This window comes from Aptenodytes forsteri, unplaced genomic scaffold (assembly GCF_000699145.1).
Source record: "Aptenodytes forsteri isolate BGI_AS27 unplaced genomic scaffold, ASM69914v1 Scaffold384, whole genome shotgun sequence".
NCBI classification, from domain to species: domain Eukaryota; kingdom Metazoa; phylum Chordata; class Aves; order Sphenisciformes; family Spheniscidae; genus Aptenodytes; species Aptenodytes forsteri.
The window spans coordinates 1,263,277-1,283,009 of NW_008794952.1; the positions used below are offsets into that span (position 1 = coordinate 1,263,277).

The 19,733-nt window shown below is 36.8% G+C and overlaps 1 protein-coding gene across 1 annotated transcript in view; it reads right to left on the bottom strand.

Moving 5' to 3' along the window:
• FBXL4 (F-box and leucine rich repeat protein 4) overlaps positions 1 to 19,733 on the bottom strand; it is a 62,148-nt gene that overhangs the window by 28,973 nt on the left and 13,442 nt on the right. Inside the window, exons 5-6 of the mRNA XM_009275406.2 lie at positions 13,397 to 13,641; positions 2,912 to 3,125 (exon numbers count right to left, since the gene is read on the bottom strand). Of these exons, the coding sequence (XP_009273681.1) occupies positions 2,912 to 3,125; positions 13,397 to 13,641 (459 nt within the window). The remainder of the gene's footprint in view (positions 1 to 2,911; positions 3,126 to 13,396; positions 13,642 to 19,733) is intronic.

Sequence of the window (19,733 nt, forward strand, 5' to 3'; positions counted from 1 at the left end):
TTTACCTACTTATTCTCTGCATATTCACTCCCTCTTCACATTTTGGCAATTACCCCAAAATCTCCAGTAAAATCAGAAGCACATCACCCCATTTTTACATCAAGGCCGTTAACACAGGATGAACAGGGATGCCATCCTTCTGCCACAAAAAATGACAACACTGATAATTATGGTAGGACCTGTACCTTTGCCATTCTAGAATATGATGCAAGAAGAAAATTTAGAGTAAGAGACTTGGTGCTTTATTTTGTTTGTTCTTTGGTTTTACGAAAAAAGCAAACCACTGATTTATTTAGGAAAACGGTGGGCTAAATGGAATGAACAGATTTTTCTTTTGGCTTCCTTTTTTTTGATTTTGAGACAGAACTTTTACAAAGGACCATAACACACACATCAGCTCTGTTCTTCTCACCTTCTTACTTTCTCTTAATAATCTCATAATAATCAATTAGCAGTTTTCCTCAGTGGATTCACAGCCTCAGATTCTTTTCTCTGAGCAGGTCCAGTTGGCAACAATACAATGCCAAGCTCTTGCTTAAACTTTAGCATTGTTCCATTGTTTGCTCCTTAGAAGCTCCAACAATGAAGACGCAGTAGTAGCAGAAATGTCACAAAAATCAAGAACACTACTATATTACAATTCTTTGACAAGTTTTAGAGAAGTCTACATCACTTCAGAGCATGCTTGATCAATCTATCCTGTATTTTTGCATCTAGACACCAGTTACTACCTAGCATCTCCATACCAGTTGAAGAGTACAGAAGGAATGGCAGCCTATTTTGTACAGAAAACCAAAGACTTGCATTAAGAGAAGCTAACGTTGGGAAAGGTAATGTTTCTACAAATCTGTGACTTTTGTAACTCTAATCCTCTAATTCAAATCCTATGCTACATCTTCATTCTTTCCCTTTTACTTTTCCACCTGTGATACACAACGTATATTGTTAAGTGGCTTCATATTAACAAGTAACACAAAAGCATCCTCTCCAATTTACCTATTTAAATTTCTAGAAATTTCTCTTCCATGGTTTGTTAGGAACAGTGCCTTTTGTTTATACTTATGTGTACAACGGAAGCACAATCTTAAGTAAGCTTGATTATGAATGAACGTTCTTGTCAGCTACAAGCTGATGCATGTCCATACACATGAAAGGCAGAAGTGAATCTTCACAATTTAAGGACTTCAAAGTCAGGAAATCTCTACCACCTACATTCAATCTAATTTCAAGCTCTGTTCAGCAAAGTGATAGCTGAGAAATGACAGTTACTGATCATTTTCAGAGTATACCTCAGCTGCTGCACTATTACAAGCACTAAGTCTGAAACTTTAGAAGTTACCTGAGTAGAATCAAGAAGATTATGATCATTCAACAGTAGAAAAAAAAAATTATACAATCTTTACCTCTGATACAATGATCCTTCTTGGATCTGAAAAAGCCTTGTGAATTAGAGCCCACAGTCAAAATGAGGCAAGGAGATTTATCCAAGATTTACAGAAAGACTAGTGATCTAGAAACAGAACAGATACGCCCAAGGCACCGATTCAGCTCTATACAAAAGGCTCTTAAAAGCAGGGCTCACCAATTTGTTTTTTAGTTTGAAGAAAATAACAATTGCTTCAATACACAGAGCAACTACCACAGAGTAACAAGTTACTGAGGGGCACCGGCTTCATGGTGACTGCCTGCATACCCCACAGCAAATGCCAGCCATTCCAGGTAGCCTACCCTTTAATCTAACCACCTTGCATTATCAAATCACCATTACAGATAGCTAGCTAGACCTTGGATACAAATGTACATATGATTTACCAAAAAAAGAACAATAAGATGCCACTAACTTTGCAGCACGTGTGTTAGGTGTGAACTGCTTATAAATGAAACAAGGTACTTAACTTCAGATGCCCCTTGGACATCTAGTAGACAGAACCTACTGTCCCAGCTTCAGTTCTTCTATTACACTACAGCTTAACACCCCACACAATCCAGCGTCATAACCTCACTTCTGTGTACCAAAAGCATAAGCAACACACACAAGCAAACTCTTCTGAAAATGTTTAACCCAGAACTAAAAGCTAGAAAAAACTGCAGAGACGTGTTTTTCCCCCCATTTTGGAGCTCTACTAAGCAGTAGCTTTTGCAACAAGAGAAGCACAAGTATGAGAGCTTCCATGTAAAACAGAGTAGCAAGGTTGTAATACATGAGTAATGTAGCTAGTGAGAAGTAATGGAATTGCTTCTGATTTGAATTGCTGAATTTACTAGGATACAACATTTGTAAAATGTAGTAAACTACAACAGTCTTAACTGTAGCATGTAAAGCCATTCCATCTTAAATAGGAAGTATGTTGCAGCAAACAAAAACAACCCTGAATCGGGCAGTTGAGTAATTGTATAAAGAAGTAATTTTTACACTGTGAATTTATTTTAAAAAAAATTTGTGTTCTGTGTCTCAAATACTGCTAATATACAAAGACAGGAGGGATCTAGTAATTAGTAAGTCATTCTAAAGGAGAGAATGTTGATAGTTACAGTAAGTTACTAAACAGGATAATTTCCCAGTTACTGTATTATTGCCAAATACAGTTTGTCTGGAGTACACTTCAAAACAAGAGAAAAGCTTTCACATTTGCGATTTCACTACATTGGTGATTTTTCACCAGCTGTTCTAAGCAATCTTCCACACAAGTTAAGATATGCAGGCTTTTTATTTATTTTTGTTAAATCCAGAAGATATTTTGAAAATAATAAAAAAAATCCTATGGTTTTTGAAACTACCTTTGAATTTTCTTAATTTACTTTTGAATTTACATGCAAAATTCTAATTCACTTCTTCATTAATGAAAAAAAAAATACAGCTTTTCCAGGATTAAAAGTATTTATTGCAAAGGTTAAAAATATTTGTTCCTACCTCCACTTTTGTTCGGTAGAGAATGAGACGCTTTAGGCTGCCCACTTTGGCTATGTGGTTGAAAGCCTGAGGTGGTATTTTATCACATGATGAGAGATTTAATTCCTGAAGATTTGGACACATTTCAGTAATGACCTCCAAGCATGTTTCATTGAGGAAATGGCCACAAGACAACTCAAGACGTACTAGTTCAGAGCCACAAACTTTCAAGAACCTGTAAAAAACACATTTTAAGTGAAAAATAAATGTACTTTCAGGCAAGAGTTTGAATACTGTCAAAACCTTAAGCATGTAAACCAGGAAACAGTTCCTTTCAACAGTGAAAAGCCTACAGACCACAGCTCTTATGTCACCTCCGTTAACTAAGAGAAAACATGATTAGGTTAAAGTAAATTAATCATAACCACTCTGAAGAAGTTACTTCTGAATCAAATCTGTACAAATCCAGAAGAGACCAAACTAATTAGGTTTTGAGTTAGAGAGCAATATTAAAAAAACAAAGGTAGTCTGAGAGTCAAGGCTGTTTCATCAACATTAACTTGATACTGTACATAACCTAGATATTATACAACGCTTTGTACAAAGGAATATTTGACTACATTTTCAGAAACACGGAAGGCTATATAATGCTGTACATGGCATAAGGAGGCTAATGTCACTAAAGCAGCCTGAAAAAGCAATTCTACCTTGAAAACGAATTGCAAAAGAATCACTGGGGGTGAGAATGGTACAGAGAGGGCTTTTTGTTAAATTAACATTAGTCTTGAAAACTCTGTTTCAGTTTAGAAAGTTGGAACATGCTTCCTTCTTGCCATTTACTCCGAGACAATGGAGCAAAGTACAACACAGATAATGTTTGCAATGCTTTTAAACAGTCCCCAAAGGCAATTTTGACAATGGCTTGCAAGTTTCCACCAATAATTTCATATTTCTCTTTATTTCAGAAAAATCTGCAAATGTAAAAATGAGGTTAAACAAATACTTTTAAATGGATGAAATATTCAGGAGAAGTATTTTAAGACTTTCAGAAAAACATCTCATTCCTTTCATTAACAAATAAGTCAAAATCAACACTTTGTAGCTGTTCTAGAACACAGAGATTCCTAAGGACTATTTTCACATGACTTTCGTTGGAATTATAAAAATTTAAGATATTAGAAGACAAAATATCCAAAATTTAGAAACTTTGATGGTCTCTGCATGAATTACACCTTCTGTCAGAGATCTTTTGTGAGAAATTCAAGCTCTATTATATCTAATCCAAGCTTTAATTAAAAACACATAAGCAAATGTCCCTTTTTATTGCAAAGATAACCTTCAAACTGTGGATCAATCACTAGGCTTGTAAGTTTGATATTTAATAGGGAAAAAAACCCCACGTCTGCAGTGATTTTGTTATACTTTAAGTTTCTCCAGTAGAAAAAACTAAGTTCCTAACCTATGGGTGGCAGTGAGTTCCCCTTGTTACGTCCTAGAATAATGGAGCTACTTGTGAGAGAGCATGAATTAGTTTCTCATAATAAATATTTTGATCTGCTCTATTACCAGTTCTATCCTACCAAAACCTTCATGCAGACAAAGCAGCTTTAGGTTCTGACACTTTCACTGCAAAGTTAGTATTACTTTTTGGGTTTAACTGATACAATAGAAGTGCCAGAGAGACACGATGCTTTTGCTTACACAAAAACTCCTATTGCTACAACTAGCCTTCCCAAGACTTTGCTCCTGCTGAAACTTAGGACGAAACGGCTGCTGGTCTTAAAAGCAGACACATTCAGGGAGGCATTCCTCAACGACACTAAGAGTAGCACAGGACTTGAAGTCCGTCTTTCAAGATCCAAGTTTCCAAACCTTCTCCTTTCCTTATTTTTTCATTACTCACTCAAGTCATACTTGCCATTCATCATCACCTTTCCTTATTCCTTTCATCTTGCACATTACGTGGCCTTAGTTTGATTACACAGCTCCTATGCAATATGGAGGGGAAAGGAGATTCCAGGGTGGCATCTCCATCCCTGGAGGCTTTCACCTGAAACCTTGACTGAGCTGATCTAGTACTGGGAACACTGGCACTTCAAGTGGGAGCTTGGAGTCAACGACCTTCAGAGGTCCCTAACATCCAACATTTCTATGAGCCTATGCAAACAGAAACAAAGAGAGGGTCTGAGACATGAAAGGGGAGACATAAGCCCCAGAGCCACAGGGGTTCTGCTAAGTATGGCCTTTAAATCTACGCTTCCACTATTCTTGTCTAACACCATAGTCTCTCTTTAGAATCTATTTTAGCTTGTAAAATCAGAGTTTATCAAACACCAAGCACTTATTTGCTGTTTTCATACTGGATACAGTGAATTCACCTAGATCGGTAAAAGCCTTCTTATGGGAGTGTCAGAGCTGAAATGACACAATCCACAACAATTAACATCAGGTTTGTAAACATTAGGCTGCTATTTTAGGCTAGCAATAGAGTTCAACACCGCCATGGAGAAACGCAGGAAGGAAATGCCCTGGAAATCAGAGTAGAGACATATGGATTCATTGCTGATTACCAATTAGCCAATTCCTCTATTTAATGAGTGCTTTAACAATACATTCACACAGCTTCTTTCATCAACAAATTACCAGGTTTGTTTGAATGGTGATATTTTCCATAAAACCTTGTCAATCGTCACTTATTATACCTCTAGCTTTTAATTTGCTAACGGATAAATATTTTATGAATTACTCTATTACAATAATGGATGTTAGGTTAACTGCCATATAATTTAACAGGGCTTGGCTCTTATAAATGTTGGTACAGATCAACTCTTTTCTCCTTCTAGGACTATTAAAAGTTAACATTACCAGGTCAAGGAAACACTCATTTAACCCCCTAGAGACTTGGAGAAGAACTCCAGGCTCACCAGCTTGAGCAGTTATTATCCTCATAACGTTTTATTTAAATTCATTACACTTGAAACACACAGGCAGAGCAAACACAGCAATAGCAACGAGTATTGCACTTCATGGCTTTGCTGCCTTTTTGGAAAAGGTTATTTAGGAGACATTAAACAGAAAGGCAAGGGGGATGAGGGACATGCAGCAGGGTACAGGAACGAGCTGATAGGCATGAAGTAAAGAGACGAACAGAAACAGGAGGAGGAATGTGAAGAAGTCACCAACCACCACAGGGCAGAGAACATTAGGCAGAGCTGCAGAGTTCTCTGAATGATCAAGGCACCCCAGTCTTTGCACTTAACAGGCTGCTCAGGACAGAGGTTTTTGCTAATGTCTTTCTATGTGGATCTCCAAAGCCACACGGCAAAGTAGAACATGGGTTCTCATGCTTTCAGAACAAATGTGGCATTGCCTTCATACTTCTGAGACTTAACAGACACTGGGTGCCTGGCTCTGACTTAGCTCATCTGAAAACAAAAAAAACCCCAAAAAAGCACTTTTTACCCAAATCAACACTTCTTCAATACCTCTCCTTTAATCACTGAGGACTGACTGGTTCCTGTTTTTAGTCTCTCCTCCTTTCTGCACAGTCATCCATCCCTTTAGTTTTATTATCAATATTTTATACACACAATTTCTGAAGTGATTTCCCTTCATGTTTGTTATGAAATATGACTGACTAAACAACCTAGAATAATGTGAACATGTACATTTCTTTTGCTAGACACTGGATTGGGCTTTTCCCTCTAAGTTCATCCTCATTCTAGACTGCAGCATTTCAGTGAGTTTTTTTGGTTGTTGGGTTGGGGTTGGGTTTTTCTTTTTTTTTTTTGGGGGGTGGGGGTGTTTTTCATTTGGTTTGGGTTTGTTTGATTTTGTTTTTTAATAAAAAAAAGGAATCTCACTTTCCATTACCTTCTGCCTGCTTTCAAGAACTGCTGCTCATTTTTCCCCCCTTCAGCTTCAGCTTTTGGGAAGTAAGTTAGTCATAGTGAAATCCTTCTGAAACATCAAATATATCTATTAGCAGTTAGGACATGATTTGCTCATGCTGATGTTAAACCCATCATGATCATGGGGTCACTCAGTCTATTAACAACTTCCAATCTTGTAATTCACATCTGTATCATAAGCATATCCGATGAGCCAAAGAAAATCCAAAATTAAAATATGAAGGTACATGTCAGAACTGGCTGCATAAGACCTCCCAAACAAAATCCTCAGAATACCTTTAGACATATGCTTATGAGGGTACTGAACACATCACATTTGCTCCAATGGTTTCTAATGGAACTGCACTGGATCCAAAACTTACACTTCATGGTTAGCATAATGATCCTCACTTACTTGACATCCCATGGTTCAAACTTACTAAAAACTCTACAACAAGCAGGGATCATAGTCCAGTTCTCTCTCATCTACTCATCCTTCCTAAACACAAGTAGCTACCCAGTTTTATATTCCTTTAGTGCAATTACCCCAACAGGTTTCAATCATGCTGATTTTACCAAATCTGTTTTCAATGAAGATCTTGGGTACTCATTTTGTAGTCATTGACATATAACCCACTGAATTTGGTGTCCAGGGCAGGGGGGAAAGCAACTTCCATTTATGAACAACATAGGGTTGGACAGATATTTTTTTCTTTAGCACTTTCCCTCGTAGTGTTACCTTACGCTTGCATCCAAATCAGGGACGTTACCTCCATTACTTGACAGAAATAACATTGCCCCATCTGCCTAGCCCTCCTTGGTATCGCCCTCCTAGAACCAGTATTTCATTAAAACAACCGCTGCAGTTTGCTTCAAGTCAATTACAGACTCCCTCTGGCTACTCAGGTCTCCTGCTTTCCAGAGCCTGCCACCAGACAAGAATAACGTCAAAAAAAAACCCAAAACCAAACCAGCCACTTGGATATTATTCTTCCTCATTTCACTTCTAAGATTTTGAGGTCTTCTCTTTCTTACTGTAGTTCTATCAATATTACTATTTGCATAGACTTGGCAGAGGACTTCATAATCCCAACCTGTCCTGCAGTTACAGTCTTGCATTTAATCCAAGGCCATACCAGAGGTACCATTCCTGTATCCCTGGCAGCTTCTGTTGTCTACTGTTCTAAAATCTTCTGTTTTCCCTGCAGTCTTCATAATTAAGGAGACAGTTTACTTGCTTTACACAGAAGGTTTACATATTTGAATAAAATCAACCCCTAATGTTCTATGCAAGTTTAAACTTCATGCACTTTTCCGTTTTCTCCCCCCAAACACTGAAGCACATTCCTCCTCCTTTCAGTCAGTGAGTTGTTTTCCACTCCAGGTAGTTTCCAAAGTTGTGGTGACTGCATATTTGCATGGCGGCTTTTGATACTTCCGTTCATCAGCAGACACCAACTTCTGGGATCATGGTCTCTGCACTGATAGCGCAGTTAATATAAAAAATTCCAAGTTTCTAATTGACTCTGGATCATAACATGCGACACCAGCCTTACAGCAGAGATCTGAGGACCTAAAGGAACTATGACAAATTTACCTATGTAATTTAAAACAACGACATTTGGCTTGTGGAATTATATTTTAAGATATTTCTTAAAGTCACGTCCAGATATTTTTATACTCACAATGACATTTTTCCTTTCAGGACTGCTGTGTTACACAACAGCAACAGCGTGTAGTCCAGATAATTGTAATAGAAGTGTTAAGATTGGTATGACTGGAGAACGAATGGGTACACACAGGTGTAGAAGCACAAGAAAGAACAAATGGCAACACAAGGGCTGGTAGAGCGGTGTGTGTTAGTGGAAGTTAGATTAGCAGGTCATCAAGATCCTTGAGCATATGTATGTGCAGTTTCTCAGGAGACGCAGATTAGGAGACAAAGGACGGAGGTAGCACAGAATGGCGAGACGACACGCTGGACAAAGTGGTTTGGACACATATCGGTTGACTTGGTGCATCCGAGTATGCATGCATGGGAGTGAGACTGAGAAACATAATTTTGTTTTTAAAATGAAGTCACCCTCCCCTTCCTCCAAGACATTCTAATTGTTACAACGTTATTTTCTACTCTAGCATGTATTAAACTTCTTTTTTGTCAGCAAACCTTAAAACATTGCATGCAAGTAAGGAGACTATTAAGTACCTGATCTTGTGCTTTTCTCAACACAGATTAAACTAAACTATTAAACATGCAAAACAAACATTATTACTTAATCTCAGTTACAGCAACCCTAGGTTTTACTAAAAACTGTGGAAATTAAAAAGAGACAGATGTGATTTTTAAATTGAGAATCCCTGTCAAGTCGCACATTATTCCTATTTTCTGTGACTGAGTATTTGATGCATGTTTCAGTAATTTCTCTGACCTTCCTGCTAGTTTGGTTCGTAGCACAGCCTCACGAAGTTAAACACTGTCAAAATACACCTCTATTAAACAGCAACTAAAGCCTTCAAATGTTAACAGCAACAAAATTGTTAAAGAAATATCCCTGGATGTGCTCGACATGCAAACACTGCATCACTAACCTGAAAATAAAACACTATTAATTCATTTTCACAGTATAAAATGTTAGAAGTAAATAAAAATCCCAATACCTCAGATATTTAAAGCAAAAGAGTTTAAACAATCTAATGACATTATCAGTGATACAAAGAAATATGCATGCAGAACTCGATTTTTAAACTGTCACCGTCCTTGAGCTGTTTAAACCTCAGAGCGTTTATTCAGCATCTCGATATTTAGTATACCTCCAGTCAACTTGCCTCACTTTTCCTATATAGGTCTTATCCTCTCACGCTGATATTCCCCTGGCATGAAGAAATTCACCATACCTCTAACGCCAAGAGAAATGCAGTGCTGCTTACGCAACGCTTGAGGCGAAATCTTTGTTTATTCCCCGTCACTTGCATTCCAGACACTTGAGACTGCTCAGATACTCATTTAATTTGTCTTTCACTTTTCCGTATACTTTTAGTTCAATCTAGATGATAAAGTTTAGTTAATTTATATTATGTGCCGAAATGAAAACTTTATGATAGCCATTTTTTGCCCTAAGGAGTAGATGTTATCAATAAGTTAAAATACCTTCAGCTTTGCCTCGGGATGTTCATATGCCTGAAGCGTTCTATTTTCTCATGATAACACAGTATTTGCTTCAGTCACATTTCTTAAAATTACTCTTTTTAAAAATTTTCTACTTCAATACATTTTTGCAAGAAAATATAGATTTTCAATTATTTCTTACAATCACGTCTACATGAACCTTTTAAAGCAACACACAAATTTACACAAGCTACTTAAGATCGTCGTAAGAAACAGATAAAAACATTTCTGAAAGATATTTGCCACAATGAAATTCGAGCAAGAGTAGCATTTAAACATGCCCTGACTTGCAGAAATCATAACCTAAACTGTATAGCTGTAAGAATGAACGGAAATATCAGTTTTGAATTCAACAGTGCCAACTGTAACACCAAATGCTGAGAAAAGTGCAAAAATAAAGAAAACAAAATAAAAAACAGGCCCTGTAAAATGCTGTTATCTATGAGGATAAGGTATTTTGGTTTTAGCATTTTGCTGTTTCTATACTGCAGCAATTTGTAGTGTTTGTGAAGTTATTTACAAATTTCATTTAGCAAATAATGTTTTTTCTCCTTGTATTGACAAATATAGGTTGGCCTTTTAAAAACAGCATAAACGGAGTCCTTCAAATTGTTACAACTCCTAGGCAGAATTCTCTACACCGCCAAGTAGCTGGCTTGACAGCTATTCATGGTCGCTTATGCAGCAACTTATCACAAAATTTATAAACTTGAAGTATTGGAATAAGCAATTTAGGCTCGCTTGAACTTAACCTCAAGTTAGAAGACGACTTTTTCACCAATTAAATCCAAAATAAAATATGCAGCTTGGTATTCTATAGGAACACCTCATTGCCTTATTTAAAAATTTCCGTTGCAGAAAGAAAAAGAGAATACCAAGACCAGAGAGGGAGCCAAAGAGAGCAGGATAAAGAAAAACCAAACTGATTCAGAAACATTCATGCAGTAGGCAGCAAGAGAAGACTTTACACCAATAAACGTAGTGGTACATGTCTTCTGCTGTTACATATAGAGACAGACAGAAATATGTAAGTATTTAATTTCTGCAAAGGACAACTTCAGTCTGAAAATTTGATTAAGTTTTTAGTAACAGTTAACATCAGCAGGTAACTGATAAAAGCAGTAATGCACTCTCCCCAGCCAACTGACAACCTCCTCTGCAAGACTCATACTCTGAAGAGTAAACTGGAAAGAAAATTTAAGTGTGAAATAGGAATTCCTAGAGAAGTCAAAGTACCTCCATTCTTTGGAAACTCTGTTCTGCATAATATCTCCCAAAAGTCAGGCTGGGTGAGGAACATCTAGAAGTCAAAAAGGAAAAATTGTGGGGGTTCATGACTACGTGTCCTGGATGCTGCAATATCCACATGGTGGTGGTTTAATGACAGCCAGGGCAATAAAACTAAAACATTACTTGACAGATTTCTCCTTTGAGGAACAGTATCTCTTACCAGGATGCTACTTTTTTGAAGAAAGCTACATTAATGCTTTTGAAAAGCAAGTGTTGTTCTAATAAGTCTCCTGTATTACTAGATACTTCCATAGCATATGAGCAGCAAATTTTCCTTTCCTGGAGGTCAGCAAATTTGACAAACCTGCTGATGAAGATTGTCAAAAGGAAAATTTGTGTTTGGAAATTCTACTAGAAAAGACACTTCTACAGAACAAAGAGTTGCAAAATTATTTCTGTATTAGGAAAAAGAAAACCTTCAAAACCAGACATAGTTACAGTGGAGAATTTTTGATTCAGAAGTAAAAATTCTGAGAAGTCACACCTGAAAATTATTTAGTTCACAACTTTGTTTCAGAAATCTATGATTGAGTTGCCATTCCCAGACTGCATGTATCTCTTCCAAGAAATCTGTATTTCTAGGAAAAAGTGTAACTTCACAATTGTATCAATGTCCAAGAACAACTTTTCCCCATTGTTACAAATAAATATCACCCATAATAATGACTATAAATTGACCATGTTTATTCACAGATTATTATTAATAGTCAAACAACAAATACTTATTATTTTAGAAATGCTGACTACACGTAAGTGTGGCTATTAGTTCAGCACTGGAGTAAAAAAAAAGTCATTAGCAATAAAGCCATTTTCAACTAACTGGAAGTCAGAAATGCCAGAACTGCAAAGTTTATAATTCTCTGAATTTGGACATTCATTGCTTTCAAGACCACAAAAATTTTTAGCAGTACTGCATTTTCAAAAAAAATAATGAAAATTAAAATAAATTGCCATGAAGATGCACACACTTTAAGTTTTCAAAAGACAGATTTAATAGCTAAGCATCAGAAAGCAAGCACTTCATCATTTCAGAGTTGAATTCTCAATTAAAGCTTGCATAATTATCCTCTGCATAACGTGTCTAATATGAAATCCAAATTTAGGAGTAATGTTTGTACCCCATTCAGCAACTAGCTGATGCCTGTCTCCTTTTTCTACCAACAAGCACAAAAGAGCATAGGGCTCTTGGATTGTACTGGAAGGTCAGGAAAAAAGGAAGCGACATTCTCATCTTGACAAAGTATTCCTTCAAATTATTTTACTTCCCCAGGGAAGGCACCCAGGCACCAAAGGAAAGAAAATGTTTGAATACTTGATTTAACCTTTTTATTTGGAAAACAAATGAGAGTTAAGACAATTTTTTTTTTTTAAGATATATTAAACATTTCTGTTTCTTATCAGTCAAGCTCTGCTTTCACCTGCCACTGCTGATTAGTTGAAGCAGCAATTTTTGCTTAAATGAAATGCATTGATAGATGCTGTTTAACTAATGCAAACGAGCAAAGAAGCAAGAAATGATATGTTAAGAAAGCAGAGAACATGGCTGTTATACAGAGAAGAATCCCTGCGAATTTGCTGTTTTAATGACCTACAGCACAGTCATATTTTCAGCTCAGTGGAAGATGCACATGCAAACCCCCTGTTTCCCAACAGGGCTAATGTTTTAAATCATTTTTATGAAAATATTTGCATTTACATTGCACTCCAGTGATTACTTAGGGCCCATACCTTGTAAGCATGCACTGTAATCAGTTTATTACTGCAGCCATTCTAATACAGTCCTACTGATGACTCATCTGTACAAAGAACAACCGCAAACATTTTCTTCATGAGACAGACTTTTGACAGCTTGGTTCTAGTGGAGTCTTTTAGAAGCCCAGGAGAAAGCAAAACACTGCTTCCCATGGAAGAAGCCTTTCAGTCACAGGCAGTTTGGCACATGCAGACTCGACATATTGAAATGGACTTTTGCTGCTGTATCTACTATCTCTTACTGTTTCAGCTGTTGTTTTTTTCTACATCATAACAATCACACCCTTTATAGTAAATCAAAGACATTTCTTGTCTTTTAATAAGGTTTCGAATACTTAGTGACTAACTACCGTGCAGCAGCTCTGCAAACAGAGCTTGTCAAAATACTTCTGTACATTTAGCACTGACCTGCTAAATCCAGAAACAGAGATGGCTCCCCTGTTTCCAGTCCAAGATAAATTCAGCCACTGGATGAGAGTGCAGCGAGACTGTAGGTATTCCAGAGATGTGTCATTAATCCTTGCCCAGTAAGGTTGTAAACTGAGATGAATATACTGTAGAGGATCACAGCAATGTTGATACAGTAGCTTACAAGTTTGCGCTAGTCTACACAGGTCTGGTACTGTAAGGTGACTCAAAATCAACTGGATGAGCTATATTAAAAACAGAAAAAAAGTCACAGATGGTCATATAGCACTTGAAATGTTAAGGGAAAACTGCGAAGGAATAAGAAAATATGTTCTAACTTCAAAGAAAAGTAAATCATTTTACTTAAAAGTAACTTCCCGAATAAGTCATTGATTAACTATTAAATAGGACTGCACTGCCTTCTCCATTTGACAACATATTAAACAAGAAAGGAAAAAGCAGGTCAGCATATGAAAGTGACAGGAAGCTTTCAAATTAGAAGTTTCTTTACCCATGCTAATTTAAACAGTGATATATATGTAAACACTATGTTTACATATTTCCCTTCACAATGTCTGCACTGCCGTTGATCAGAACACTGAATTGGCATCCTCTTTCTTCTCTGGATTTGTTTTTTAAGATGGTAGCATATTTGCAGAGTACATGGAAAAAACATACCATGTCCCGGTTTCCCCACACCTTGAATTCATTTCAGATTTATTCCTCTGCTCCCTGCTTTATAAAAATCGGGTTTGCCTTCTACCTTATATCCTCTCCCATCCATGCTGGACTATGCAACTAGGTAAAAAAAATATTGAACTCATTTCAGATTTATTCCTCTGCTCCCTGCTTTAAAAATCGGTGGTTTGCCTTCTACCTTATATCCTCTCCCATCCATGCTGGACTATGCAACTAGGTAAAAAATTCAACATATTCAGATCTTCTTTTACAAAGTAATCTCTTCCCTGCTGTAATACTTTGAGAGCATTTTTGTTCTATGCCAGAGTCAAATCTGCAAGGCAAAACCCCTTTTTACCTTTATCAGATTGAATCATCTCTGCTTCAGAATAATCACCAGCCCTTCTAACTAGCACCACTATACATGTTTTTGTAACGACTTATCTCACACTCAGAAATTAAGAAATATCCCCTGTCTCCTATCATGCTCTGTTTTCCTTTCTAAAGGAAGATCAAGACACACAGACACATAAATACTCACTTTAGGAAGTAACAAAAATGCTCAACAAAAACAATCTCCTTTATCTTAGAAACTGAGAGAAAATGCACTTGAAAAATTAAATCTAAAAATTAATGTTTACTTTACCAGGGCTCTCTTTTAACAGCTATAATTACCTGCATTCAAGTTAAGTAACTAAAATTGACTAAGACTTTTCAAGCAGAGTGGAAAACAATAACTCGCTGAAATGAATCAGTGTAAATTACAATAAAAAACAAAACAACCCACAAGCCAGCTTAAACTGAAGAGAGTCCTGTGGCCATTTCAAAATACCATAATGTTTCATTTTAATTTATTGTAAGGATTCATAAAACAAAACCGCCAAAAATGAGACTAAAATGCTTGACATAAAATGAAAGTGAAGCTTTTCGTGAGATCCAAACAGACTGTACTTCCAACGTACCAGTTTATGCAGCTAGCTTCCGCCTCCCCTCCTCCCCCCTTCATTTTTGGAAGAGAAGAAATAAGAAAACAATCCAACTTCCTGCAAAATGAAAAATGTTACTTCCTACTCAGCTCCAGATTTAGTGTTTGGATTTCAAACACAATCTACGACTCTTCAAAAAATTTAACTTCAACTCCAATGCCAAAATACAGTGTTTGCATATACTCCAGTTTCTCTCAAGTTTGATTTCTCTCCTTGCTCCTCCTTCCCCCTAAAAACAGCCCAGGCTTTTTGTCTCTGCAGGTGCCTGCAACTCTCACCTCAGCTTGATGCAGAGGATCTGCGCAGACATTTCAATGTGACAGCAATAGATACATAAAATATATATAACAACTCCAGGTAATATATTATAACCAACAAAGTTTGCTCCTAACTGACATTTAGTTTGTTGGCGTTTTGGTATCTCAGAGAGAGCAAACTAACTAGGAGCTAACATAGATATAATCCCAAGTTAATACCTTGATTTTTGTTTGGCTCAGACCCATACTTCAGCTTAAAAGCTGCTTAGCACAGTTTTGTTTGTCATTCTAATAGCAGATACCTAAACGTATACCTATTTTTCTAAGGCCATCAATTCACTTCAAATAATTTTCAATATTCTGAAAGACAGCTTCAAACCATTTTGCAATCTTTCAGCTATTTCACACTCTGTAAGCCACCTAAATATCTATTTTATGAATGTCTTTTCCCTCAGATTTTTCCCATGCTTATTTAGTAAGTTTTCTAGAGAAGAGAGCTCAGCACCAAAGGCTGCACAGTTAGCTAAATTTATTTCTACAATTAATGCGGCATAATAATGTCTGATAAAAACAAAGTAACACAAATTTTGTTCAATGGAAAAAAAATATTTTGTGACTTCTAAGCAGTAAAGATAATGGTGAATGAAACTATAAATGCCTCACCAATGTCCCTTTACACTAACTGATGACTTCAGTGAGTATTTCATAACATACAGGATGCTGGAATCTTTCCACACCTGAGATGAAATCTCTTATCACATGAACGTCTTAATCAGAAAACAATAATCCTTCATTTTTTACTGAAATTATGCAACTTCATAATATCTAGAATGAAAAAATATAATGAAATGTCACTGCTATGACATTAAGATATAACGTACTTTTTTTCTGGCTTTTGATTAAAGTTGATAACAGGTTCCAAGCCTACAGGCTAATAACCATTAATCACCGTTAGTCTGGAGTCTGGTGTCTGTCAGAAATCCGCTTTTTATGTATGTGTATCCTAGCATAAAGTACAATTTGATACCATAATGAGTATGTGACATGATGTGCTGTATTGTGCTACACTGTGTTCATGGTGATTCCAAGAATGCTGCAGAATTGAGTATCTGCTTTGAAAACTAATTTCGTAACACGGTTTCTCGCAAACAACTGTTTTTACTCTGCATTTATGAAAAATTATGGCAACCATTATTGTTTCACACTTCCTTATAAATCGATCAGTAAAAACAAAGATTATTGGAAAAACAATACAAAGGAATAGAAAGAAGAAAACAAAATATAATTTATACAACACTCATCACCTTTTTAGGCTATGATGGACCAAAAGTACAAAAGTACTTTCTCTCCCACTTCCAGGGCAAACATGGTACATGCTAGCTTTAGAGATGTGGCGAGATCAACACCCACTACAGTGAAAACCTCCAAAAACTGGAGGTTTCCAAATCATAAGTCTCCGCAACAATTCAACAAACAACAGTATACAAATTCATTGTGTGCCGTTTGAGCACAAAAAAGATCCTGATTCATACTTGATCTGTGTGTGTTTTACCATCATCACAGTCTCCGATTGCAGCATCTTACATATATGTTATATTTTTTAATTTATACTTCAAAATATATGCATCTTAAAAAACCAGACATCTTACCCACTGCATCAAAGTTCGCTTATAAGCTCAGACAGGATCTCCATCACATTCTTCAATACATGGGGTAAAACTTTACCAATGGTGTAGCTCCTAACAGTACTTACCTACCCAAAAGTTTCTCCAGCTTTTTTAAGCTTTTTTGCTTAAAACAAAGCAATAAAACAGAAAGCAATAACCATTTGTACCCAATAAAATTCTTTCTGTGGCTACAGCACAATAATGCAGAACTTGGTTTGGTCAGAAAATAATGCTTGGATGCTGGTCAAACCTAGAATATCTGCACTTTCTATAAATACCCTCTTTCAGTTCTTCAACGTGAACCCCTCCAATATGAAAATATATTGGCCTATGCAAGCCACTCATTCAGAAACACACAAATGAATGACTTACAATTTTTTCATTCTGCAGCTAGAGCTGACACAGCTTAGACTAATTAATTGGAATTGATACTAAGACATGCTCAGATAAAGGACAAAGGATATGTCCACAAAAAGGCAAAGAGAGAAGGCAGGAAGAAGATGGTATTCTAGGGCTTTCGACATTCCTCAACATAGTTTAAGAAAACACAGCCCCTAGTTCCACCATCCTATAGCTTGCACCAGCAAATGCATACACATTTAATAGCGCACCTGAACACATGAAAAGTGGATCTTGCAACTGTTTCACAAAACACAACCATTTAAGTCTCTCTTTTCTTTATTCTACTCACATAACATGCTTTGGCAGAGTGGGCTTTACATCACCAGGCTATAGGCTCTGATCCTCTCAGCAGTGAAAGGCTGTAAAGGTTTTTAAGCCCCTTCTTGATTCAAAGAACAGAAAAGGATCTTACTGACAGACTGCACAATCAAATAATCGAGACTCCAGACGGACTAAGGCTGGAGAGATCTTCTCCATGTGCCATTGCTCAGAGCCTAGTCTGCTACAGCAACTGGCAGTATATTGGCCATTAACTGAAGGGAATCTTGTGCCATATGGTTATTAGCTGTTAAGACAGCTTTTAAGACCCTCATGAGTTTCTCCTTCCAAAGAGAGGCGTAAAATCTTGCTGATTATCTGAAAGCCTAAAAATATTAGTTCTGGAAAGATGTAAGAAGTTTACTGTTGAGGGAAAAAAGTGTATGACACTTAAAAACGCTCCTGCTTATTGCTCCGACTCTTCTATCTAAGTATCATTTAAGGGATGCAGATCTAACATTCAAGACCCATTTTCCTGGAACATAGGTGCCAAATCCACATTTAGCGGTTAAATTCACTTCCCCAGTAGACATGAACAGCTCATAAATCTTGTAGGCAGCTTTAGGAAAAATTGGCTTCAAGGAATGACAAAGATGTCATTTATATCTTTTTTTATCAAAATTTATACAAAAAATATATTTTGGACGTCAACATGCAGGATTTCTCCTGGCTCCCCTCTCTGAAGAACAAAAGGTAGGTTCTTGGTACCTGGCACATCTTGGTGAGTCTCAAACTGCAAAACAGGTATGCTGTGGCAGGTATACCTCACCTTTCTCAAAGGCTTTTAACTTTTTCAGGCCTTCAGGTCTCAAGCATTCCTGCAAAGCCAACTAAGACTAAGGCCTTGCTCCTTCCACCTTACAAACAGCACACGTTAGTCAAAAGATAACTGGGAAGAAAGACAAGGACATGAAGTCTCTCCTAGAAAATCCTTCCTCAGTTTTAAGGTAATTCTAGAGAACAGATGATTGTACAAGTACTTCACTGCTACTAAGGGCTGGTTAACACCATCCATGAGCAGTGAAGGAAAATTCTCTCACCTAGTTCATCCAAGACTTCACACTTTCTTCTAAGGAAGTCTGTGCCCCAGGAGTCCAGCATTTTTCTCTTTTGTTGGCAGGAGCAATCTAGACTCTTACAATGTTTTTAGAGCTCACACTGCAGCAAGCCATTCCTAATGCCATTTTAAGGAACAACACAGTCTATGAAAGGATAGTCTACGGAAGTTTCAGAAAGACAACAAAGGCAAAACAAAGGCTGGAGGAACTACTGCCTACTTTAAGATTAGCACAGAAGACCATTCAGCCTGTGTATTTTGTGAATTATGGAAGGTAGTATGAAACAGCCTGAAACAGCTCAAATAAGGAATAGGCATATGTACGAAGACTTAGAACAGTTACACGTTAACAATCAACATGAACTTATAAAAAGATACAATTTTTCATGTAATGTATCAATCAAAACTGGAAGGAGTCAGCGGTTGCCTTACTTCATCGTTACAAGGTTCGAACACTTCCCAGAAAAATCTGACACTTGTCAGTCTTGAAGACAGCATGCAGGGTACTGTTCCCATATCTGATGCGATAAAAAACTGTCATACTACAAAGTACAACATTTTTGTTGTTCTGATACCCAAACCTTCCAGCTGGACCAAGAACATAGGAGACTGGGATTTCTGCTGTCACAAAACCAGTCCAGAAATAGTCTTTTGTAGTTTTCTGATAAATATTCCACCCATATTTTCAGTCTCTTTACATCAAAGCAGAAGAAAAGAAAATGTGCTTGGTATTGATAGACCACATAAATGCATTCATGAAACCAAATGTTAAAAAATGGATAAAAAAGGAAGCCAGTACACAAACAGGAAAGCAGAAAAGCACAATAAAGTACATGGTGGCAGAAGTTCATAGGAGTAACAGGACTACACAAATACTTCCTAAATTATAATCTTAATATGTATAATCATGTGGAACAGAAAAGAGATTAATCAATCTCTCTGGTAATCTACTATACTACAAATCAATTTATC